This window comes from Phascolarctos cinereus, unplaced genomic scaffold, assembly GCF_003287225.1.
Source record: "Phascolarctos cinereus isolate Bilbo 61053 unplaced genomic scaffold, phaCin_HiC Scaffold_5;HRSCAF=322, whole genome shotgun sequence".
NCBI lineage: Eukaryota > Metazoa > Chordata > Mammalia > Diprotodontia > Phascolarctidae > Phascolarctos > Phascolarctos cinereus.
In genome coordinates this window covers 352,953,799-352,980,476 of record NW_027555958.1, presented here as the reverse complement: position 1 = coordinate 352,980,476, position 26,678 = coordinate 352,953,799, and the positions used below count along the sequence as shown (strand labels likewise).

At 37.9% G+C, this 26,678-nt stretch overlaps 1 protein-coding gene and 1 pseudogene across 2 annotated transcripts in view; one reads left to right on the top strand and one right to left on the bottom strand.

Moving 5' to 3' along the window:
• Positions 1–21,980, bottom strand: part of ACBD3 (acyl-CoA binding domain containing 3) — a 58,608-nt gene extending 36,628 nt beyond the window's left edge. For both annotated transcript variants that reach the window (XR_013487292.1, XM_020982143.2), the window contains exon 1: positions 21,608–21,980. Coding sequence is in view for 1 of the 2 variants with exons in the window: in XM_020982143.2 (XP_020837802.1) it covers positions 21,608–21,896 (289 nt within the window). In the remaining variant the exon portion in view is untranslated. The remainder of the gene's footprint in view (positions 1–21,607) is intronic.
• LOC144457982 (large ribosomal subunit protein eL6 pseudogene) lies at positions 167–21,564 on the top strand (annotated as a pseudogene).
• Positions 21,981–26,678: the final 4,698 nt, after the last annotated feature.

Genomic DNA, 26,678 nt, shown 5'->3' with positions numbered 1-26,678 from the left:
ATGCTCCAGGTCTGCATTGTATTCCCAGGAAGCCATGTACAAGCAGAGACACACTGCACCAAAAACCCAGATTGAAAGGAAAAAGAAAGAGAAGGTGCCTGCTACTATCTCAAAGCCAGGCAGTGGTGATAAGAATGGAAGAACTGGAGTGGTAACGATTTGCAAGATGCCAAGGCATTACCCTACCGAGAATGTGCCTAGAAAGCTGCTAAGTCATGGCAAAAAGTTCGTCAGCCAGCACGTGGGGAGACTTCAATCTAGCATCACCCCAGGCACAGTTCTATCATGCTCACTGGCCACCACAGGGACAAGCGAGTGGTTTTCCTGAAGCAGCTGGCTAGTGGCTTGCTACTGGTGACTGGACCTCTGACCATCAACTGTGTTCCTCTGAGAAGGACCTCTCAGAAATCTGTCATTGGCACCTCTACGAAGGTTAACCTTTTGGGTATAAAAATTCCAAATCATCTTAACTGATGCTTACTTCAAGAAGAGGCTCCATAAACCTAGACACCAAGAAGGAAAGATTTTTGACACAGAAAAAGAGAAATATGAGATTATGGAGCAGCACAAGGCTGATCAGAAAACAGTGGACTCTCAGATCCTGCCCCAAATCAAGAAAATGCTTCAGCTCTGTGGATACCTGCGTTCTGTATTCTCTCCCTCCAATGGTATTTTAAATATCTTACACAGAACTCTTATTAAAATATTTGGAATAACTTTAAAAAAAAAGAGAGAGAGAACATTACTATTCTTCCAATCACTCAGGTTAGCACCATGGCATTCCTCTTACACTCCTCACTCTTCCTTACACAAATTTATTCAGTTGCCATGTCTTGTCAATTCAAACACAGCATCTCTCCCACCCATTCCTTTCTCTCCACTCAGCATTTCCACTCTGGTTCAGAACCTCATATCTGTTGCTTGATCCTGTTGTCCTTATATCTAGTCTCTCCCCTTTCTAATCTATCCTCCACACAGCTGCCAATGTGGTATTCATATAGTAGAGATATGACCTTGTCTTTTCCCTTTCCAATAAGCTTTAGTGGATTTGATCAAATAATTACAAATGCCCATTTGGCATCTGAAACTCCACAATGTAACTCCAGCCTCTTTCCAAGCTTATTTATTTATTATTCTGCTTCATAATTCTCTAGGTACATCCCAATCAAATTGACCTTCTCACACTGTTCCTAACACATAACATTCTGTCTCCATCTCAATACCTTTGGGCTGTTTTGCCCACCTGGAATACCTTCCCTCCTCCCTACTCCTCTTAGAATCCTTAGCTTCCTTCAAAGTACAAGCTGAGCCACTTCCTACATGAAGTCTTTCCTGATCCACCTTCAACTAAGTTAACTTGTACTTATTCAATACATACTCATGTTGTTCTTATATACTTATATATGTTGTTTCTCAGATATATGTAAACTTTCTGAGGGCAAGGAATGTTTTTGGTTTTTTATACCCATAACTCTAGACACTGCCTTACATATTTATTTCTTCATTAGTATAGGGAACTATCACCGATGAAACTCCCTCTAACAAAGCAGATGAGCAATTTAAAGTCTCAAGGAGCTGGCTAGGGACACAGAAAGGTTAAATAATTTGGCATGGTACAAAGTCAGTATATGTCAGAGGCAAAACTTGAACCCAGGTCTTCCTTACTCTTAGACCCTATAACCACCATGCTACTCTACAGCACACAGTAGGAGCTTAATAAATGTTTTTATACTGACTGATTTTCTTTTTCAAGAATGATGTTCTTAACACAATGGGTAAAAAGATGATTAAAGGAACACTGGAATCAAATACAGGTAAGGTGAACAAGAACACTGAAATGCTTTACATGAATTCAAAACACTTGGCAAAGAATGAATGACAGGACACCTCAGGCTGCTAAAAAAGAACTTGCAGGTATGATAGTTGAATTATTGTCTGTCAATGATCAGAAGAAAATACATTGTCAGGCATCCTAAGAAAGACAAGGCATGCTGGAAGATGGGTTGGGCCAACATATTCCACAATCTACAGGCTGGTAAACTTGATTTTGATCCCAAGAAATATCCTAAAGCATATTAAATGGCAGGTTTATAAGTACTTAAAAAGGGAAAGAGCGATAACTACAAAGCTGCAAGGCTTCACTACAAACAAATCATGGCAAATTAGTCAAATTTTCTCCTTGCACGCTTACTAAATTGAAAGATTAAGGAAAAGCTGACCGTGTAGTAGATCTGGATTTCAACCAAAAGCATTCTCATCTTCATTTTAAAGATGAGAAAACCAAGGCTTTATCACACGATAAAATCTCTCAAGAAATTTCATAAGGACAAAATAAGGAAATGTGGACCAGATAATTAGTATGGACTGGATGACCAGTACACTAAGTATTCACAGACTGATCTATATTAAGCTCGGAGAAGTTTTTCAGCGGTCTGCAGCACAGTTCTATCCTTCACTCTTTTCTGGTGAACAATTATTTTTTCAAAGGCTTAGACAGAAACATCGTTAGAAGGCAGTGATATTCTGGGAAGGACAGCTACTGGGTTCCAAAAGACAACAACAGGCTGAACTGAATCAAATTTATAAGAATACAAGTAGCTGAGTCAAATTTATAAGAATACAAGTCATTCCCCAATTGATAAATGGTCAAAGGATATGAACAGGCAGTTTTCAGATGAAGAAATTAAAGATATCTATAGCCATATGAAAAAAATGCTCTAAATCATTATTGCTTAGAGAAATGGAAATCAAAACAACTCTGAGATACCACATCACACCTATCAGATTGGCTAACATGACAAAACAGGAAAATTATAAATGTTGGAGAAGAGGTGGGAAAAATGGAACACCAATGCATCGTTGGTGGAGTTGTGAACTGATCCACAACCATTCTGGAGAGCAATTTGGAACTATGCCCAAAGGGCTATAAAACCAGGCATACCCTTTGACCCAGAAATAGGGCTGTATCCCAAAGAGATCATAAAAATGGGAAAAGGATCCATCTATACAAAAATATTTATAGCAGCTCTTTTTGTGGTGGCAAAGAATTGGAAACTGAGGGGACCACCTTCAATTGGGGAATGGCTGAACAAGTTCTGATATGTGAATGTAATGGGATACTATTGTGCTATAAGAAATGATTAGCAAGTGGATTTCAGAAAAACCTGGAAAGATTTCCCTGAAGTCATGCTGAGTGAAGTGAGCAGAACCAGGACATTGTACACAGTAACAGAAACGCTGTTGGATGACCAACTCTGATAGACTTGGCTCTTCTCAGCAATGCAAGGATCTAAGACAACTCTAAAAGACTCATAATGGAAAATACTAACCACACCCAGTGAAGGAAATATGGAGTTTGAATGCAGATTGAAGTATACTATTTGCTCTTTTTCTGTTTTGTTTATTCTTTCTTGTGGTTTTTTCCCTTTGTCTAATTCATTTTTTTTTTGGTGAGGCAATCGGGGTTAAGTGACTTGCCCAGGGTCACACAGCCAGTAAGCATCATATGTCTGATGCCAGATTTGAACTCAGGTCCTCCTGACTCCAAGGCCAGAGCTCTATCCACTGCGCCACCTAGCTTCCCCACTTTGTCTAATTCTTCTTTATAACATGACTAATGTGGAAATATGTTTAATATGAATGTCTATGTATAGCCTATATCAGATTGTTTGGGGTCTTGGGGAGGGGGGAGAAGAGGGGAAGAAAATTTAGAACTCAAAATCTTATAAAAGTAAATGTTGAAAACTAAAAATAAATTTTTTTAAAAAACACACTAGTTGGGGGGGAAGGAGAAAGGAGAAAGGAAAAGCATAGACAGGGGAAAAAAGGATGGAGAAAAAGACACAGTAATCATAACAGTGAATGGGATGAACTGTCCCATAAAACGAAATCGGATAGCAGAATGGATTAAAAACCATAATCCCATAATATGTTTATGGAAAATGCTATCCACATCCAAAGAAAGAACTATGAAAGTTGAATCACTATCTTTTTTTTTCTCTTCTGTTGAGTTTGTTTCCTCTTTCTGATGGTTCCTCCTATTGGTTTTAATTTTTACTTACAACTTCACTAATGTGAAAATATGTTTAATAGGAATGTAAACGTATAGCCTATATCAGACTATGCGCCATCTTGGGGAGGGTAGTGGGGAGGAAGGGGGATAAAAAATTTAAACTCAAAAGCATATGGAAGTGATTGTTGATAAATCAAAATAAATTAATAAAATAAATTTTTTTAAAATAAAAAATAATAAAAATCACATCTGACACAGTCAAGCATCAAATGGGGACTTTATTCCTTATTGACAAGTCAAAATTCTGAAGAGTATTTTAATAACACTATATGTTAGTGCATAGATTTGCATATATCGTACTGAGGGTGAAGCTATACTTGGAATGTACTTCAATTCAATAAAATCCTTATCAAACACACACACACACACACACACACACACAAAATGACAAGCTAGAAAAAAGTAGGGAGCAACTAGATTTTAGATGGAGATAAACCAAACAAACAGGAATGAAAAGTCTTAAATTTTTATATTCCTCTTTTGGACTCCTCTCTACCCTCAACTCAACTGCCCAAGTACAGGACAAAGTAAACTTGGCAACTGTTGGGGAGAAAGACTTGGGAATTTAAAACAGGCCATTAGCCCAATATGGCAGAAGTCAATAGTGCATTATGGCTGCCAAAAAGCATGATCTTCATTTTGGCTGCATTAATGGAAGCATAAAGGCTACAACAATCTCTCTATTCCCCGTTTTACTTAAACCACATATGAAATTACGTGCTTAGTTCTGGAAGTCACATTTTAAAAGGAACACTAACAATGAAAATAGAACCAGAAAGATGACTGCAATTTTAAGAGGCCTCAAAGTATTATCACATGAGTAACAGTTGAAGAAACTAGAGATTTCATCTGTAGGGTAAAAGATATGATAGATATGATATCATCATGGACAAAAGATTAGATATGGTATGTGGTAAAATTTAGATCAATGCGTAGAAGTTACATAAAGGCTTTAACTAATATTAAGGAAAAATATTCTAATGCTTAAGCTAGTCAAAAATGAAATGTACTGTCTGATGACAGTAAGCTTCTTGTCACTAGAGTTATTTAGCAGTGGAATGATCATCTGTCCAATATATCAATAATTTACATTTTATATAAAAGCCTTTCCCTTATAACACCATAAGGTACTTACTAAAAGCATTCTTATCCCCATATTACAGATAAGAAAATTGAGACTTAATGAAATTAAATAACTTGCCCAAGGTCACAAATTAGTGGGCCAGGATTCAAATTCAACTCTCCTGACTCCAGTCCCAGAGCTCTTCCCACTATATCATGCTGCTGATTAGTATCCTCAGTACAGGATGAACACCACTGAAGACCCTTGTAAATTCTAGGGATCCCATGATTACATGAATTTTAAAATGTGATGAATGAAACTTCAGAGTTTACATAAGTCACATTTCTAAAAAGTTGACTATTTTTCAAGTTAATAGTCAAAATCTGACTATTTAATAGCTTATGTCTTGAATCAAGAATTTCCCTACACTTGAGGCAGTTCTCACCTGCTAGTATGCCCATGCATAAATCCAGTTAGGTGGCACAGTGGACTGAGTGCCGGCCCTGGAGTCAGGAAGATGTGAGTTCAAATCCAACCTCAGATATGTACCAGCTGTGTGACCCTGGGCTTAAATTAACCCTGTCAGCCTCAGCTTCATCATCTGTTAAGATGAGCTGGAGAAGGAAATGGCAAACCACTCCAGTATCTTTGCCAAGAAAAGCCCAAATGGGGTCACAAAGAGTCAGACACAACTAAACAATAACAACACCCATTTGCAAATGTGACAGTTAAAAGGCCTTTACTTAACATGTAGATATAATAAACTGAACTAATATGGTAGTTTCAGCTTTTTATAGCTTTAAGAGGGCATCCAGCTTGCAAAGACATGGTAAAATACTTGATACAGTATTAAGTATCATGAACCGCTATACTCAAAACTTACCCATTCTAACCATTACAGTTACCTTTAACTATTTTTTCTATTCTGTCAATTAAAAGTAAAACCAAAATTGGACCAAAGAAATTCCAACCAACCTCTCTCTATATTCACTGAAAGGGACGGAGAGACAATCTTTACCAGACCAATGTGTGCTTTAAGCAAATAAGTAAGAAATACTAATAACCAGCAAGTTTCAATGGCACATTCTATTACATTAAATTTTTATTTTTTCCCTAAAATGTTCAAAAGGAAAAAAGCACTCTCTCTCTCTCTCTCTCTCTCTCTCTATATATATATATAATGTTTATTTCACCCACATGCAAAATGTTCCTAAAAAAATTTAATGGCAAAAGAAAATGTTCATGTAAAACAACTCCAGGACACAATTTTATGCATGAAGAACTACTTCAAAATCTCTATTAATCTCCCCTCAGATTACAATGGTGGTCTTTAATTGGTCATCTTATTCATACTGAAAAGAAAACTGTAAGCCAAAATTTCAGTTGTTGTACTACAGCTAGGATTAACTTTCCTACTGTATACTTCCACAGTCAACAGGAAGGATGGAAAGCTACAACTTATAGTCATACGCAGCATGTTACAATTTTCAAAAGTTTTTTTCCCAACCATGATCTCATTTAATAATTTCATACAGATGGGCACTGTCTGCACTTACAAAAGCTCATTAAGAGCCTAGAAAGCCAGAATGAGGCCCCTCCTTGGTCTTTCAGCTTCCAGGCTCTTTGAATTATGTTATGCTACCTGGAAAGATGGAGAGAAACACTAATAAAATTAGAGTTGGATAGGACCTTTGAACTCACCTAATCTAATCCTCCCATTTTACAAATAAAGGAACCAAGAGGCTGTGAATGTTTGAATTTTCAAAACAATTCTCTAAAGCTTCACACAGTAAAGAGGCTGATGCTGTCACTTTCTCACATCCATCTATAATGTGCATATAACATTAAAATATTTAAAAGACATTTTAAAGATCAATATTTGTAATGATAAAACCATAGAAGAGTACAACATAAAGCATTGTACTCAGCACTACAGACCCCTACAATCATTTGTACTAAATTAGACACTACCAAAAAAAAAGACAGGAAAATGAGTAACAGGATATGGGTAAGAATGTAGCACAACTCTGAAAACAAAGGAGGCCCTGCTGGTAATCCTGGAAGGACAACAACATGAATGCCACCTTAGCATCGGGATACTACCTAAAACTGAAACAAAACCTTAGCTTAATGAGAATAGCATTAGTTTAAGAATATAAAACTATAAAAGCACGTAACAAAGGCAACACTCACAGAAACCTATAAACAGTTTTGATATTTGATATTGAGGTAATTTCATGAAAAACTAAATGAATGTGCCACTAAAAATGGTTTACTTATAAGATCTAGATATTCGTTCTTTTAGGAAGAGGTTGACATTTTAACACTTTCTTCTCTATTACCATAAAAGTAACATGAGAGGCAGTGAGGGACAGTCAGAAAGAGTTATCTGGGTTCAAATTCCACCTCAGACACTTATAGGTTCAGTAACCACAGGTAATTTTCATCTTATTTGAGCCTCCTTCTCCTCATCTATAAAATGAGGATAATACAAACTGCAGCAGCTACTTACTTGCCTCTAACATTAGTACCTGTATGACTTTAAGCAAATCACTTAACATTCCTGGACCTCAGTTTCCTCATCTGTAAAATGAAGGCATTGGACCAGATAACCTTTGAGTCCTTTCCAGATCTAGAATTATGTTTATTTCATAAGATTGTTGTGAGAATGAAATGAAATGAAATGAAAAACTCCATGTAAGTGAAGTGTTTTGCAAACCTTAAAGCACTAAGTAAATGATCTCTATTACTTAGTGCGTAAAATTTGAAAGGCCAAAAACATGTAAAAATATCGATTCAATTTTTTAAAAGTGAAAATTATTGATGAGAGACTCTAAGAGGTCGAATCCCTGAAAAGGCTGTTCAATTACAGGGCTTTGATGCTATTCTGGGCTCAGCATTAAAGAATGAGAAATTTATTCATCAGAGTAATTTTTAACTATTAAATTGACTGGAACTATCCAGTTTCCAGAACAAAGAGATAGACAGGACTTCCCAAGGCCACCCTCACACCCAATGACTAGGCTAGAACCAGAACTATCTGACCAGATAGTTTGCTACATGACAGTGTTTTGTCTAAGACAAGAATCTAGCAAGGCTTTGGAGCAAGAAACCCTCACCCTCGATTACAGAATGCCAACAAATTCCACAAGAACTCTAGCAATGAAATGGAAAGCTTCCTTCAGACTATGAGATCTCCTTTCCTCTTCACCTATAAGTGATCTTTAATATTTAAGGTTATCGGTCTTAGCCATAACAATAATAACCTATTGCAAATGTCAGTTTCGTAGCATTTTCAAGTTTGTAAAGCACTTTACATATTCTTTTATTTGAGCCTTAAAACAATTCTCTGAAGTAGGCATTACAAAGTGTTAACATCTCCATTTTATGGATAATGAAACTGAGACTGAGAGGCTGTGATTTTGCCCATGGCCACAGAGCTAGGAATTCAGATCTTCTAGACTACAAATACAGCATTTTCCCTCCTATTCCATGCTGCTTCTCTGCCACACACGTTTCCTTAATATTCTGCCCTACACTTCTGAATATATTCAAATAAATTTAGATTTTTTTAAAACTCTGTAGAAGGAAAAGGACAAGGTTAGGGTGTGTGGTAACAGGAAGATGGAATATGCACTGGACTGAGAGTCAAGAGGACATAGGTTTGGATCTGGGCTTCAACTTCCCTATCTCTAAAATGAGAAGGCTGAACTAGAGGCTTCCAAGAGCCCCTCAAATTCTACATCTATCATTACCAAGAGATAAGGTAATAAATGCATTCGACTACCAAGATAAAGCCAGGAGAATACTTGCTACTGCTTTTCTGTATTTGAATGTTTTGGGATACTTGAATAAGGGTTGCAAATGATTAAAAAATGAAAATTTATCAGACATGTCAGGCTTTTCGAATACCGAGTTCTTTAATTTTCTCACAGGCACCATGCCTGAAAAAACTTAAAAAGTAAAAATTCAGAATTGTAAAGAATTTTCATTCTATCCTCATAACAATCTAGAGGTCCCTGCTATTATTAACTCCAGTTTACAGATGAAGAAATTGAAGCTCAGAAAAGTTAAGCACTTTTGTCCATGGCCACACAACTAGTAAGTGGGATTCCAACCCAGGTTTTCTTGACTTCAAGTCTACCGCTACATTAATACTATTCCTCTTATCAATACACAATTTGTAAAAACAAAAAGTTGGAAACTAATTACGTGCCCAACAACTAATGAATGGATGAAAAACTGTGGAATGTGAATTAATGTATGTGAATATATGTATGAAATACACATATAACATCATTTTATCTACACAACCCTGAGAGGGAGGTACAATTATTTTCTCCATTTTACACATAAGGCAACTGAGGCAAATAAAGGTTAAGTGACTTTCCCAGGGCCACACAGCTGGTATTTACCAGATATTTATCTGAGGCAGGATGTGAACAAGTTTTCCTGTTTCCAAGTCCAGTACTCTATCAACTACAACACTCAGCTGAGCATAATACCTAATACTTTGTAAACCTCAAAGAAAACAGAAATGTATGTTATTATAACCCTACCAGCATGCCTTGAACATAGATACTTACTGTTACTGAAATTGAAATAGAAAAAAAAAGTCTCATACAAATTTACTACTCAGAGGGATTGGGACTGGAAATAACAGTAATAACAACTTTTATAGAGCACCTACTACGTGCCAGGTCCTGTGCTAAGCACTTTACTATCTTTTGATCCTCACAAAAACTCTGAGAAATTTAGGTGCTATTATTAACCTTATTTTACATGTAAGGAAACTGAGGCAAACAGAGGTTAAGTGACTTGTCCTGGGTCACAAAGCTACTAAGAGTCAGGCTGCATTTGAAATCAGATCTTCCTGATTCCAGGTCTAGCACTCCATCTACTGCACTATCTAGCTTGTCCCTGACTTGTTTTTTTCACTGGCATAGGAATTCAAGGATGAGTAAACTGCCTCTGAAATACAAAAATACAGCATTTTAAAATTCTTTCTTAGGTCTAAGTTACAAAATGCAAAGAAAACTCACTCTCCTTTACTTCATCCTTCCCAATCCTCCTTAATCGTAGTGCCTTCCCTCTAAAACTATACCAACTTATTATATATGTGTATATATATACATATATTCCTCTAAAACTACACCCTAATTTATTATATATGTGTGTATATATATATATATTCCTCTAAAACTACACCCTAATTTATTTTATACACACACACACACACACACACACACACACACACACATCTTCTTTGTACATAATTGTTTGTATGTTATCTCCCCCCATTAGACCATGAGCTCCTTGAAAGTAGGGACTGTTGTTTGCCTTTCTTGGTATCACCAAGGCTTTGAAAGTAATCTACTGAATATATTATATAATTTAAGAAAAATAAAGCAAGCTATACATATTAAATATTTGTGATTTCATATGTGGAAATGTTCTCTCTAGGAGGTGTCAAATTCAGAATAAAAAATAAAATTTAAAAATCACACTAAAGATTCCTCTCAAAATAATAAACTGCACCTGTGATCTCATAAATTTGGATGTTCCCTCCAATGATGTTCCATTGTTCTCCCGTTAAGTTCACTATATGGGAGTCCACCCAATCAACTAAAGGCCTTCCTCAATCTCTCCTGATATCCTACACAAAGATGTCAGTGGAGCACCAGTGCTGGTCACTTATCATCCCTCACCCTCCCAATGTGACCACATCACCTCCTTTTCTGATCATACATTTTCCTGAAGACTCCCTTCACTTACTTTGATACTTCTATTAACTTCCCCATATATGTTGTGGCCTGCCATGTTTACCATCATTCAACTACTTTTATTTCTTCAACAACTGTAGCGTCCCACATCTTTCAGTCATAAAATACAGACAGAATAATACTAAAAACAGGGGCCTTTAGAAGTTTGAGATCAGTGAAAGTGTTTGCTATTTCCTAGAGATGAAACACCCCACTCTCTCCCTTTAATTCTAGTCCATACATATTCACCATCACTGTGGTGAACATCTTTTATCATTATGCATATTCAAAAACCTGTTTCCTACTAATTCTCTCATAGAAGACACCACTGATAAATGCATAGGTGATCCTCAAAAATTTTGCATAGAAGATATCTAGCTATCTATCTATATACACACATATGATTAATGGATTTTTTTTCTCAACTGTCCAGTATTCCTTTTTTCCATATCTCTGGTGTCTTCTCTTTCAGATAGCTTAAAATCAATCCTCAAAATTATGTAATCTCCAAATGGATTTTCTACATATACTAGGATTAATCCATACGCTTTTCTGGTCCTTACTGTCTTCAATACCATCTCTAAATTCAGGAGCTAAGTATACCTAGGCCTGGGATGTTACAGTGTTTTTAGTGTGGTGGCTTGAAACATCATCAAAAGTGAAAATTTTGTCATAAATCCTTTTCTAGTTCTCTTATACTTAATTGTCCTCTTTCCATTCTCATCTTGGTTTTGCTTAATTGAGGACAACATCAATTTTTTTAAAACTAGTTTTGCTCCACCACTGCTTGTCTCTGCTTTTATAACGCCCTTATAGGATATACTGCTCACAATCTTCCATTACCATATCCTAAGATTTTACAAATGAGCTTATGTTCTAAACCCGTATTACCATTGGCTGCCATTTATACCTGCTTAGCAAATAAACTTGAAGTTATGGAATATAAATTTGTAGTGGACCCAGTCAGAAGTTGTGTGATTTTCTCCATCTTCATTCAGTAGCACATATGTAGCTGTGAAGGTGATGAATGGCGAAAGTGCTCCAAGGGTGAGGCTTGGCTGGACTTAATCAGTGATATAAGGGGGACAGGGATTCAATGAGGGGTACCATATAGAGTTGAATTGGTTGACCAAAGAGTTAAGACAAAGAGAAGAGGAGAGAGTGCCCAGTGCAGATGGGAAAACTGAGGATTGTAGGTCACTGTGAGGATGAAGAGTTGGTTTATATAAGGCAAGGCAGAGGGAGAGATGAAAAGACAATAGATAAATGGCTGGATAAGTGGATTTCAAAATTCTTGAACATGGGTGTGGTACATATGTGGATGATGGCAAGATCAAGGGTATGACCACAGCGGTGTGTGTCTGACGTGGGATGAAAGAGTAACTCATGGGAAGTGAGTAGATTGAAGAACTGAGTGGTTAAGGTACTTGAGGGAGAATCAATATATATGCTGAAGTCCCCTCAGTATGAAGGCAGGAGTTGGGGAGGAGAGAAAAACTAAGCCAGGTATCAAATTCATTGAGGGATCTATAGACAACAGCAACTAGGATTCTGATAGGGTGGTGGATAAGAATAGTATGAACCTCAGAGGAGGAGAGGTTACTGAATGATGGAGAAAAGGGGAAAACCTGGAAGTGGCGATGGAGAGCAAGGAGTATTTCAACTTCCCAGCCTAAAGCACTGATCTGAGAAGAATGAGTGAAAGTGAGCCAGTACTGGAAAGGGAGGCTATCATGGATTATTATTCTTTCTTCTAGCTTTTCCCCAATTCTGATTTCTACTCTAACAAGTCAAGGATCTAATTGTATGCAGACAGTTGTTCAAGGGATGATTCCCACATCAATGATGACTCTTTTCCAGACCGTTAAAATACAATCAATTTCATTGTCTGTGATGGTATAGATTACTCCCCGTGACCAATATCTTCTTGTTTTCTCAAAGTATTCATGATGTAGGGATATGAGACTTCTGTAAATCCTGCAAGTCTTTGACCTCTCTCATTCTTTATGCCCATCCTATGCTTTCCAATATACTTCCTCACTACCTATTTCCAAGTTAAAAATCAAATTATTACTGTAGTTTTTGATACTGTGTAGATTTGTCATACAAGCCAAAGCAAAACTAGTATAGTTACTTTTTGTTAATATGTAGCTTCCTAAAAAGACTTTTCTCTCACTTTTATTGAAGGTTACGAGTAACTTCACTTTGCCTTTTACCTTAATTAAGCCTACTGACAAGATGTCTTGCTATTTTACAGAACCACTAGAAAAAATTACTGCAGAATGGCTCAAGATTTCAAAAATATAAAACAGACTTTTATTATGAAATATAACCAAAACAGCAACAACTGTCTGGGTCTCAACTTCAGGACTGAAAGAATAATCATTCTTTAAAAGATCTGTTGTTTTCATAAAGAATCTGAATGCAGACCCTTTGACCCAGCAACAGCATTTCTAGGCTATATCCCAAAGAGATCATGCAAATGGGTACAAAAATATTTAAAGCAGCTCTTTTTGGGGTGGCAAAGGGTTGGAAATTGAGGAGATGCCCATCAATTGGGGAGTGACTGAACAAGTTGTGGTATATGAATGTAATGGAATACTACTGCGCTATAAGAAATGATGAGCGGGAAGACTTCATAAAAACATGGAAAGACTTATATGGACTGATGCTGGGTGAAGTGAGCAGAACCAGGAGAATGTTGCACACAGTAACAGCCACGTTGTTCGATGACTAACTTTGACAGACTTAGCCCTTCTCAGCAACGTACGGATCTAAGACATCTCTAAAAGTCTCAAAATGGACAAGGCTGTCTATATCCAAAGAAAGAACTATGGAGTTTGAATGCAGATTGAAGCATACTATTTGCTCTTTTTTCTTCTTCTGTTTTGTTTCCTCTTTCTTATGGTTCCTTCTATTGGTTCTAAGTCTTTCTTACAATATGAGTAATGTGAAAATATGTTTAATAGGAATGTATATATAAAGCCAATATCAGATTGCGAGCCATCTTGGGGACAGAAGAGGGGAGAAAGAGGGAGAAAAATTTAAAACTTAAAAGCTTATGGAAGTGATTGTTGATAAATCAAAATAAATTAATAAAAAAATAATAATCTGAACACAAGCACTCAACCATTATTATCTTACCGCCTCACACAAACAAAATTATGCTGCTGGTGATTTGAGAATCATTATTAATACTAAAAATGAGATGTAACTCATAAGCAAAGGAAAATTTTCCTTAATCGTTTTTAGTCTCTTGTTTTTAAAATCTAAGAAAAAGATTTATAAAAGTATACAAAGCCTACTTTGACTTACAGAGGAAAAAATGGTAACTTTCATTGATTCAGTCTTTAAGATCAAAACTTAACTCTTGTTTATCCTACAATACAATAATATCAAACACTATAGTCTCGACCAAACTGACAAAATAACACACAACAGCTTTTAAGAATCCATTTTCCAGGGGCAGGTAGGTGGCGCAGTGGATAGAGCACTGGCCATGAAGTCAGAAGTACCTGAGTTCAAATCCAGCCTGAGACACATAATACTCACTAGTCGTGATTAACCTCAATTGCCTGACTACCTCCCAGACTACTTGGCCACTCCTAGATTCCTCCCATACTCTTTCTGTATATAAGGTCCATCTTGTCTCCATTAGGATGCTGGGATTCTTATTATCTAGCCACTGCTCAGATTTTCACAATCTAGCCAACAGCCCACAGATAACTCAGATTCCTTAAGAGTCTAGCTAATACGGCACATCCTCAATAAACCTTGTTTCTGGCTGGGGGGAAAAAAGAATCCATATTCCACAACTGAAAGAATGAACTTAAGGATAGGACAACGGAATAAAGGAGGTAGCTAGGTGGCTCAGTAAACAGACTGCTGGAAGACCAGAGTTCAAAACTGACTTTCAGACACTTAGTAGTAATGTGCCCCGGGGTAAGTCACTCAACCTGTTTGCCTTAATCCACTAGCGAAAGAAATGGCAAACCACTCCAGTATCTTTACCAAGAAAATCCCATGTGTGAAATAGTACAGGGGGTCATGAAGACACAACTACACAACTGAACAACAACAAAAATGGAGTGGAGTATGCAGGAATATTAAAGTGTTCCCATGCCTGCTAAAAAATATCGTCTAAATCAGGAGTTCTTACTCTTTTTTATGTCATATATCCTTTGGTGAAAGGTGAAGCCTTTGAACCCCTTTTCAGAATCAAGTTTTAAATGCATAAAATAAAGTACATAGGATTTACAAAGGAAACTATACTGAATTACAATTATCAAAATATTTTTAAAACCAAGTTCAGAGACTTTAAAACCAGGTTACAAACCTGAATCTAAACTTTCAGCTAATTTAAATAAGTAAAATTATAAGGATGCTTTAGCAAATTTTTTTTGCCGGGGGGGGGGGGGGGGGGGGGGGGGGGAGGGGAGTGAGGCAATCAGGGTTAAGTGACTTGCCCAGGGTCACACAGCTAGTAAGAGTCAAGTGTCTGAGGCTGGATTTCAACTCAGGTTCTCCTGACTCCACAGCTGGAGCTCTATCCACTGTGCCACTTAGCTGCCCCTTTAAGCAACTTCTTAAGGCTAGCTTTGGATTCTTTAAGAAAAAGTAGAAACAGAAAAAGAATCTGAAGTCAATACCTCTGTTTTCTAGAAACATTAATAGCTTTTTTTCTTGTTTAACCTAAGTTAGGAATATACTAGCTACTCACCAGAGAATATTTTTCCAAAGGATAAAAATATACCTTTGTGGACTTGAACAGGAAAATATGTCCAACAGTTTAATTAACAAAAGCACTCCTTCCTTAACCCCGCCCATGTGACCCTGAATTAAGATGATGGCAGTGGGAATAGTAAAGAACAAATGAGGGCTTCAGAGTAAGAAATAAATTTTCAGCAAAAATGATGATCAATACTGAGATTTAATTCAGATTGTTTTACCCTAAATTAAAAAAAAAAGCCTAAAAGGGCTTGGAAACAGCAAACAGGGCAAATGACAAATGTGTCAAATTTTAGGCAGCCTTAGAGAAAATGTAAATATAAATGGGGGTGGGGGGAGTATACACTGTCATTTATTCAATGACCTATTCATATGGTAAATGAGGCTGACAGCATGCAATAGTGTCCTAAATGATTCAAGAGAGAGCTTCTAGGTTATATTCTTGCTTAATTTGTTAGTGTAATGACTTTACACTTAAAATAAAATTTCTGAAATATCTATTTCAAGAATTTTACAGTAGTTATGTAATTATAGCTACCCAGCCAAAATTATTCAAGTCTAGAATCCAGTGATCTGCTCCTACCTAAGAAGCAGCACAGGACATGGAAGGAACCTGGGTTCAAACTTTGATACTAATTAACTGTGTGACCTTGGACAAGCTGTGATACCTCACTAAGCCTCAGTTTTCTCATCTTAAAAATAAGAGTCAACACTTATACTGCCAGCCTCAAAGGGCTGTTGTGAAGAAGATGCTTTATAAACCTTAAACCACCGCACATATATTAGTATTACAAAAAAGTTTCTGAAGCCTCTTCTCTCTTAAAATAATGTGTACCAAGATTAAGAATAAAATATACAACTATTTCTGAGATAGTTTAAGGGCAGTACTGCCAAAGGGAATGGAATAAAGGGCTTTTAAAATTTCTTGAAACTTCAATAATTTCTAGAAAAATTGAGTTAACCCCCCCAAAAAGAAATTTAAAATTAAATAAAATTAAAACTAAAATCACCCTAATACTGCACTGATATGAAAAACAAATACAATTGGGTTTGGTGGAAAAGATCTGATTTTCAGAAAAATTATAGTTAAAAATTAAGGGTAATACTAAATTCTAACGACTAGCAATCAAAATACCTCTAAAGCAGATAGGAAATTCTATAAACAAAATAAGATTAATAGAAGCTTTATGATTTATGAGAAGAATGTTAGTTAACTTGTGCTGGTTCATTCACAAAGCAGCCATCTTTTGGAAATACACCTGAGACAACCTCCAAATAACAAAAATCCTGGTTTCAAACTAATTAGATAAGAACTATCAAATTGGAACAGAACTGTTTAAGGAAGAACTGGCCAGAGGCCTAGCTAAATTTTCTGGTGATCTACACCTCTCCCTTGGCCCCCTTGATATCCACTCATTTAGCTAGCTGTATAGTTGTGTCTGAAGGGACAAAAATGAGTGCAAGAAAATGAAAACCTCAAGTGACAGTTTCAAACAGCATTTAACCTTGGGAAACAAAAATTACTTGAGAATTTGCCTACACACATACTCTCTTCCTCATCCCCCCCCCACCATTACAACCCAATTTCCTATTCTCTGATAAGTCTTTGGTTTAAAAAAAAAATCCTTATAGATGTTTAAGGAAAGTCAAAGGAAAATAAAAACCTCAGAATTTCCACAAAACTACCTATTCTCTATTGGTAATAATAATTCTTAATAATTCGATCAGTTAACAGCAACTATCCTTAACATGATAGAAAAATCCATATAATTTCTGAATTTTAAAAATTTTAAATGATTCAGTTCAAGTCAACAACAAGTCAACAAACATTTACTAAGTGTTTACTATGTGCTAGGCACTGTGCTAAGCAAGGTCTGGGCCACACAAAAAGGCAAAAATATCCTTGCTCTCAAGGAATTCACATTCTGATGTAGTAGAAACAGCCATGAAAGATTTATACCACGTAAAAAAGTTTTTCCAAATTCAACTGCCTCTAATATATCAAATAAAAATTCATAGGAAATCAAGAATAGAAGTTTAGGCAAAACAGCAATATCAAACTTTTGCTTGGAATTCTGGATTTTTTTGTGCGTATACTTCTTTGTGATTTCATCTAGAAAAATAGTCATTCCAACATTTATTAAGCAAAGACCCATACTATGCAGGAGAGGGGAGAAGCAGGGAAAAGGAGAGATAAACAAGACAACCCTTATTTTCAAGAGGCTTACAATTTAGTAGGCAGGGGGTAAAAAGCAAGTGCAAATTAGTTATATGAAAAAGGATAAAAAAAAAAGCAAAGCAACTTCCGGATCACTGCTCCACAGTGAACAGCATTAAAATAGCTTTTTGTTTCCTTGAGAATTATAATTCCCAGTGCCCTTAGTTAAAAGAATCAGTCTGTAAAAGTATGATACCTAGTCAACCATTGTATTAACTGAAAATGAAACATCTCAAAGGATTAAATTAATTTGTTCCAGGGATAAGAAAATGGCCTGGCAAACTAATGTCTAATCTGTAACAATAAGATTCTACACTTCAATTTTTTGCTGGTTGCATAGGCTTTTAAAACTCTGAAGGTTTTTTAGTCATAGAAAAATTCCAAATACTTAGCAACACATTTTAAAATACATCCCTATGTAGGAATCCTGAAAAGGATGCTCCAACGCTCACATTTTCTTACTGCCATTTGAGAAATTGTCCAGCAAAGTCTGACATGAACCCAGATAGTTCCTATTGGTTTTTAATTATTCTGAATTTAAGATATTTTAGATTTTCCCCTCTTTTTCTGTTCTACTTTGCATATAGAATGTTCTCCACCAAATTCAAAAATTTTTAAATGGAACTTTTTTTTTAAAAGAGGGGAAAAAATGTATTTCAGACAAATGACATTCAACTCTAAAACTGGACCCAGTTATAATTCCTGGTGACCTTCATCTATCCCTCTATCCTCTAAACCTTCCCTTTAGACAGCTATAGCTTCTGAACTGTTAAAAATTATTCAAAAATATTTAATTTTCAATCCGTGTAGTCTGTTTCTTGTCTACCCAGAAAGACTTGGTATAATTACTTTATCCTACTGCCATCCCATAACTAGAATCTACCTAATTGGTCTATAACTCTTAAAGATCACAACTTTTACTCCTCCGTTCATCTTGATCCAAATAACAGAAAAAAAAAAGCTAACTCAACTCTACATTCTGTGTCTCCCTACTCTATTTATTTGAAATTTGCTTTAAATTTTTAGAAAACATCTTATGCTTACATTTAACTTTTTCAAATCTTCTTTCATCTGTACTCATTTCATCTTCACAATAATTTGTGGTACAATAAAGTATGATCCCCCTCAGCGGACAGATATGCAAAAGCACAGAGGATTAACAGGATTATAAGGCTAACTCCCAACAGTAGTAGGAGAACCCGGAGTAGAACTCAGATGTCTGAACAGACAAAATAGGCTAAGCCATCCTAATTTTCAAGGTCTATTTTCATTCTATCAAGTAAAAGGAAGTATTTCATAACTCAAATCCATTGAGGAACAGCTAAACTTTTCTGAGCAAAATCCACATAACAATGATCTTGTCACAAATCCTGAGGGAAATTTCACCCTGCAATACTATTTTAGAAAAATGAACCAAAGCCCAAATAGTTTACTAGGTCAGCAAACTAGGAAAAAAAAAACCCTATCCTTCATGACAAGGAAGGCAGTGATTCCATTATTCTACTTTTCCATTAATCCAATGTACATTTCTCCTGACCACTTTTGGTCCCTCCCTTTTATTTTTCAATTAAGCATTTGCTATTCTAAGCATCTTTGCTACAAAATGATCCAGAAATGGAGGCTTTTAATCACTACTATACTGATTCCTTAATAAAAAAAATAGTTGGCATCAGCTTGAGGTGGCTTAAACTCGGAACTAAATGAACTCTACATATATCAGGTACCTTTTATTTCAAGGTTATGAGATTTCTAGCACCAAGAATAAAGGTTCATATTTTCAGAAGACAGCTCTACTATTCAAGGTTCGTTATCCATGTGTTATCCAAATATGATATCACTTAATACAAGGGGAAATCATTCTACCAATTTTATTCCAATCTTGTCACATTGTGCGGAGGCTGAAAACTTAAGAGAGCAGGCAATAGCATTTTGAACTATACTGAGACCAACAGAGCTTTATGTAAATGAGGTTTACAAAGAGAACTCAAGGCACGGTGGAAAATGTGAGTTCAAATCCGGACTCTGATCCAAACTAACTGCATGACCCTAGACAAGTCATCTCCCAAGGCTCCTTGGCAGCTAAGGTGATAAATCAGAGAGGTGCCTAATCTGCTTTGATGGAGGGCTCTTCTATATATATTTCTATATACTGACAAAATCACTGGTCCCAGATCAAAAAAAGTGCCTAGCCATCCTTATCAGTTTACTCCATAATTCCATTTACACACCTTAAGACAGTGTCTGGTACATAATAAGAACTTAAAGAGATGCTTGCTGACTGACATTTATCAGGGCGTTATTACAAGCAAAACACTAAAAGATGAAGCCACGGGAACATTGATCATTTAAGTCAAACGAGCTAAACCTATTTTCCATTTAAATTTCTCTAAGTTGTGTGACCCTCAAAGCACTGACCTCAGTTAACTACTCCTGTGAATAAAGTAGAGACAAAAAAGTTGAATGAATTTTAAACAGCTTGATCTAACCAGCAACCAGGTTAATTAATAAGATACGTCTGAACTAATTTGCACAGTTAAAAGTCATAGGCAGTTTAGTGATACGAGATCTCCTTCACTTCTATTAAACATACATAATCTGCAAGGCACATTCTTCAGAACCTACTGTTAAAGTATTTACTAAAACACATACATGGGAAACAAGTCAAGAGACCCGAGTTTGAATTCCACATCAGTCCTATACATTATGGAAGAGATTTTCAAGTATAGGTGAAACATGGCCAAGAGATCCCTTTCAACTCAAATGTGTAAGTAACTGTGTTATAATCATGGGGAAGTGACCACCTCTCTCTCTGAGCCTCCGTCTCTTACTTTTTTTTTTAAAGGGCTGTTGTGAGGAAAGTACTTTTAAGTTATTACCCTAACTAGCAATAATCAAGTCTTACATCAAAGCATTTTAAACCAAGTTTTCACAAATAAATCACGTTTGCTGTTTTACCTTTAACAATATATACATAGCTCCTTACCGTATCAACCCCATGACTCTGTCAGGGGAAAGAATATCACCACCAACGGACTAGCTCCATCATTCAATTTTCCCCTACCCAGTAGAAAATCCAAGACAGGCAGACAATGAACAACTAGTTGTTGTTTGGGATGGAAAAATAGAAGTAATTTCAAGTACAGTAAAACAAACGGAATCCACATACTTTCAAGTTGGGGGGGGAAAGATTTAATAGTCCAGAAGTCACAAAGACCTTAAGCAGAACATTCCTTCATCTCTGGGTGTGAAAAACAGGAGGGGCTACGAGAAGTTTACCAGGTACTTCCTCCAGAGTGCCCTAAAGACACTCATAAACCACCAGGTAATCAAATGCAATTCCAGGTTAGGAATCTCCGAATTCCCGGGAGTTAGAAATAAGTTCAGGAAAAAGCTTCTCTTCCCCCCCTCCGCCCCAAAAAAGGAACAAAACGGTGTGCCTAGAATATTGCCAAATGAAGTGAAGAAAGTTTTTTGTGTTTTTTGTTCGTTTGGCTGGGGTAGAAATCAAACCTAGAACAGAACCCTAGGAAGAGAATGGAAGACTGGAGTATTAGAAAGTGCGCAGCAACAGCGGCCCGGAGAAACCTGAGAAGAGGGAGCCGGTCCACCGGGCAGAAGTCCGGCCAGTGGCCCGAGGGGCCCCGGGGACACTGCCCCAGGGGGAACGCGGCGTCCAGCCGGAGGCCAGAGGCTGCCCGGGCGCTGGGCTCCGACTATCTGAGGAGAGGTGGGCGGGGCGGGCGGCAGCCAAGGGCCCGGCTCACCTTTAAAGAAGCGGAGCGCAAGGGTGTACAGCTCCTCCAGGCCGAAGCCCCAGAACTCCTCCAGACACAGGGAGTCGTCCGCCGCTGTCACCGGGGCCGGGCCCTCGGCCGCCGCCTCCTTCTCCCCGGCCTCCCGCCGCCTCTCCGACGCCGACTCGGGCTCAGACCCCGCCGGAGACGGCGGCACCAGCGGAGCCCCCTCGGCGCTAGGCCGCTCCTCCTGGTCCGGGCTCAGAGTGAGGCCGTCGATGGAGACTTCGAGCCGCTCCGCGCTCAGCACCCCCGCCATCTCGGGCTGCGCCTCCTCTGCTGCGGACAGGCGGCGGCCACGTATCTACTTCCTGCTGCCCTCTAACCTCCGCCGACCCACAGCGGAACTTCCGGGAAGGAAGTGGTAGGAAGGCAAGTCTGCGTTACCCCGCCCCGAGGGCGTTCCTCTCGCCCAGGCCCCGCCCCCTCGGCGTCTCCTCCCCAGTCACTTTGGGAGGGCAGAACGCTCAGGAATATCCCTGATGGCGACCCGTAGCCCCCACGTGGCAACTGTCTCTTTTAAATTGTTTTCCCGTGACTACAACGGACTCTGATGCTTGGTGTTTAAAGCCCTGCAGAATCGGGTCCCAAGCCTATTCCGGCAGGCCTTTGCACAAGTTCTCCCTCCGTGCATAGGGTGCTTTTCCTTACTTCTGGCTCTTGGAATCCCCAATTCCATTCAAGGCCTACCAAGATCCCAAGACTGCCAGCCTCAATTAGACTTTTTCTGATCTCCCTAATTTAGTTCCATCCCCCATTAGCCCACAGGAAATTACTTTCTATTTACTTTATTGGCAGTGTACACATTGTGCCAGCCCAGTAAACTGTATCCTTCGTCACTTTTAATTTTTTATCTTTCCCCAGTGCCTGGAACATTTAAATGCTTATTGATTTGAATTGCCACCAGACCCAGAAAGCGTCATTCCCTCTCCTCTGGGACCACTCTCATTCCTCTACCCCATACTTTGTCTTCGACCCTGTAAACCCCCTCACTTTAATCAGCAGGCATTTCTTCCTGTAGTATCTATTGTGTGCAGAGTCTGACCATTGTCCATTTTTTCCTATCCTCTGTCCTTTGGCAAACTCACCCATTCTGATGGCTTCGGCTCCGTCTATGCAGATGTCTCCCAAATCTATATTTTTGGCTCTACCCTCTGTTCCCAGCTCCAGAGCCATTTCATTTGTAAAATGAGGTTTCAGCTGGTCCAACTCTGGACCTATGATACTAGGACCTCTAGCTGCATACAGGGCTTGTTCTTGTCCTGCCTTCACTTCAGAATAAACATGTCCAAAACTGAGCTTAATTTCTTCTAAACCTTTTCATCTCCCTAAGTTTCCTAATTCTTTTAATGGCATTGCTATCCTGGTCACTGAGACTCAGAAATTCAGGGTCATTTTTGACTGTTCCTTCTCCCCCACCTTCCTCACAATAGAGCCAAAACTAGGAGTGAACAAGGAAGGCACAATAGGAACTGGGAGCAGGGATGAAAAAAAGGATACTTTTAATAATGCACCTATTCTTAATAACAGAAAAGTCAGATCTTCTTGGTACATCCCCCAAGAATGCTTCAGCCTTGGAATACATACTTCATCAGTACCCTCTGCCTTGGGGTCCATCACACTAAATGAAAGACAGAGAGCCCCTCCCAGAACCTTCATTTAAGGAGGATGCCCAGGCCATCTATCTCTTCATTTTCTACTCTGTTATCTCCTTTAGACTTCTGCATCATGTGCCTACAGGGGTACCTTCCCTCCTGCCCTCACCTTTTCTTTTGTGTGTTTTCTTCCCCCATTAGATTGTAAGCTCTTTGAGGGCAAGGACTGTCTTTTTTGTATCTATATTTCCAGCTCTTAGCACAGTGCCTGGCATATAGTAAGTACTTAATAAATGTTTATCATATTGTTTATTGACAGAGATATTCTATGATAAGTCAGATTGAATGTGTTACTATGATTGTTTAAAAGTTTCTATGAAGCAGTAACCCACCAGTGTACAATATTCAAATATAGCATAACCTTGGCTCAGTGCCATAACTGATCAATGGCCCAATCTTTGTTGATTTTATTTCCAATTCTCACTCTTGTATCCTTCCATTTTTCCATTTCTACTAGTACCCTGATACTGAACCTCATTATTATCTGACCTGAATTATGGATCAATTAATAAGCATTTATTCAGTGCCTAATAATGTGCAAGACACCAGAGATACAAGAACAAAAATGAAACAGTCCTCACTCTCAAGGAACTCACATTCTAATGAGGGAAACGATATGTGAATAACTAGGCACATACAAGATATAAAAAGAGTGGATAGAATGGAATCTGAAAGAGGAAAGGACTGAGTGATAGGAAGTAAAAGAGGTTGGGAAAGGCCTCCTGTAGATGGTGGGACTTGAGCTGAAGCGTGAAGGAAGTCAGGAAAACAGTGGAGGTGAGGGGACAAAGCATTCCAGCATAAGGGACAAACAATGCAAAGATACAGAAACCAAAAATAAAGAGTCTTGTCCAAGGACCAGCAAATAGACTAATGTGGCTAAATTGAAGAATACACAGAAGGGACTAAAGTGTAAGAAGACTGGAAAAGTAGTAAGAGGCCAGGTTATGAAAAGCTTTAAATGCCAAAGATAGGAGTTTATATTTGATCGTGGAGGTAATAGGAAACCACTGAAGCTAATTAATTGAGCAGGATGAACTGACAGGTCTTGTTAACAAGATTTTTACTGAGCCGGTCTCTAACCTGAGAATGCTGGGAGCTGCACAAAGCAGGTGTAGAGGTGGGAGAGCCAGTAATCAAGTAGTTTAAGTAATCAGTTTCAGAGTGAGGAATATTCCCTTTGCTGAAGTAAAAGCACAGGTTATATACTTAAATCACAACTAGGTAAGAATGGGGAAAGGTGGATTACAAACAATCATTTAGTGGTTTCCCACAAGAAACCCATGAGTCCCACAATACAACAGCTCTGGAGTCAAGTCTTTGGGGGTTGTGACCACCTCCTCTAAAGTACAGAACCAGAGTTCTGTGACGGGAACAGGTTCTACAATCTTTGATTTGTTTCACTTCAGGTACGCAAGCAGAAGGATGCTAGTGATTGTGAGCCTTGTCAAGGTTTGACTGATCAGTTCAAGCTGCATTGTGAGTCTAACTCACAAGCTAGAAAAGGCAGCTCTTGAGAAAACTAAATTATTAGTAAATTCATTACACATATATCAATTAATGTGAAAATTTTAAATCCCTTTTTCATTCTATACCCCCAAGACATCAATAAAAGGGGAAAAGGACCTATTTGTACAAAAATATTTATAGCAACTCTTTTTGTGGTGATTAAGAATTGGAAATCAAGATAATGCCCATCAATTGGGGAATGGCTAAATAAGCTGTGGTATATAATTGTGATGGAATATTATTGACAAGCAGAATGATTTCAGAAAAACCTGAAGAGATTTACATGAACTGATGTAAAATGAAGTAAGCAGAACCAGGAAAATATTGTACACAGTAACAGCAATATTGTACAATGGTCAACCGTGAATGACTTAGCTCTTCTCAACAATACAGTGATCCAAGACAAGCCCAAAGGACTCATGATGAAGCATGCTATCTGCCTCCAGAGAAAGAACTGATACTGTCTGAATATAGTCTGAAGCATGCTATTTTTCACTTTCTTTTTTTCATTCATTATTTTTTTAATTCAAATCTTCTTGTACAAAATGACTAACATGGAAATGTTTTACATGATTGCCCATATATAACCTATATCTGATTGCTTACTGTCTCAAGGAGGGGGGAGAGGAAGCACAGAAGGAGAGATAGAATTTGAAATTCAAAACTTAAAAAAAGCTTTAAAATTGTTTTAACATATAATTGGGGAAAAAAACAAAATATATTAAAAAATTGAGCAGGGCGATGACATGCTTTAGAAAAATCACAGTGGTAGTTGAGTGAAAGGTGAATTAGAATGAGGAAAGACTTAAGGCAGGAAGATCAGTTAGAAAGCTAGTGCAGTAGTCCAGGAGAGAGGTGAAGAGGGCCTGACTTAAGGTTGTGGCTGTGTAAATGAAAAGAAAGGGATATATACAAGAGATAGGGTGAAGGTAGAAACAAAAAGCCTTGCAGACTTAAGCAAACAGCTTAGATGTGTTTAATCAGTGCTACAGAGAATTTGAAAATGGACTGAGGTTGCAAGCCTAGGCTACTGGGAGGATAGTGGTGCTGTTAGGGCAATGAACAGAAGGGGGAGGTTTTGAGGGAAAGAAAATAAACTCTGTTTTGAACACACTGAGTTTGAGATGCGTGTTGGACAACCAGTTCAAGATGTTCAAAAGGTACTTTGTGATGCAGCACTGTAACTCAGGAGACAGAAAGGGTTCCATGTAGGTCTGAGAATCATCTTCATAGAGATGATAGTTGAACCTATGGGAGTAATGAGATCATCAAGTAAGATAGTTTAGAACAAAAAGAGAAGAAGACCCTGGACAGAGCCTTGGAGGACACCTATGGTTAGTGACTATAACACGGATAAAAAAACAGCAATTGAGACAGAGAAGAGGTAGCAGGAAAACCAGAGGAGAGCAATAGTGTGAAAACTGAGAGAGGAGAAAATGTCCACGAAATCTACAGCATCAAATGCATCAGCTAAGTCTAAAGCTGAAGTGATGGATATTATAGTTGCTGTTGAGGGGTATGTCCAGCAGACCAGAGGGACAGCTTGGAATCAGAGAACTCACCCAGTACTGTATGTCATGCCCAATGAGTTGTTAGCCAAGTACATTATGAATCACTGAATCAACTCAGCTTAGCAACAGGAGCATCTGTTCAACACAGAAATACATTCAAATTCATTAAAGAATTTTTATGTACAGTTCCTAAGACAGAAAGAGGACAATGAAGTTTCTAGGTAGGGTTGTGAGTTTTCCTGGATATATGGGTTTTCCTTATTTGTGTGCTTTTCTGATGGGTTTCTGTATGCCCGCTCTTCCCCACAGGCACCAAGTACATGGGTGGGAGAATGTGACTCAGATATATGTGTGGACTGTGATATA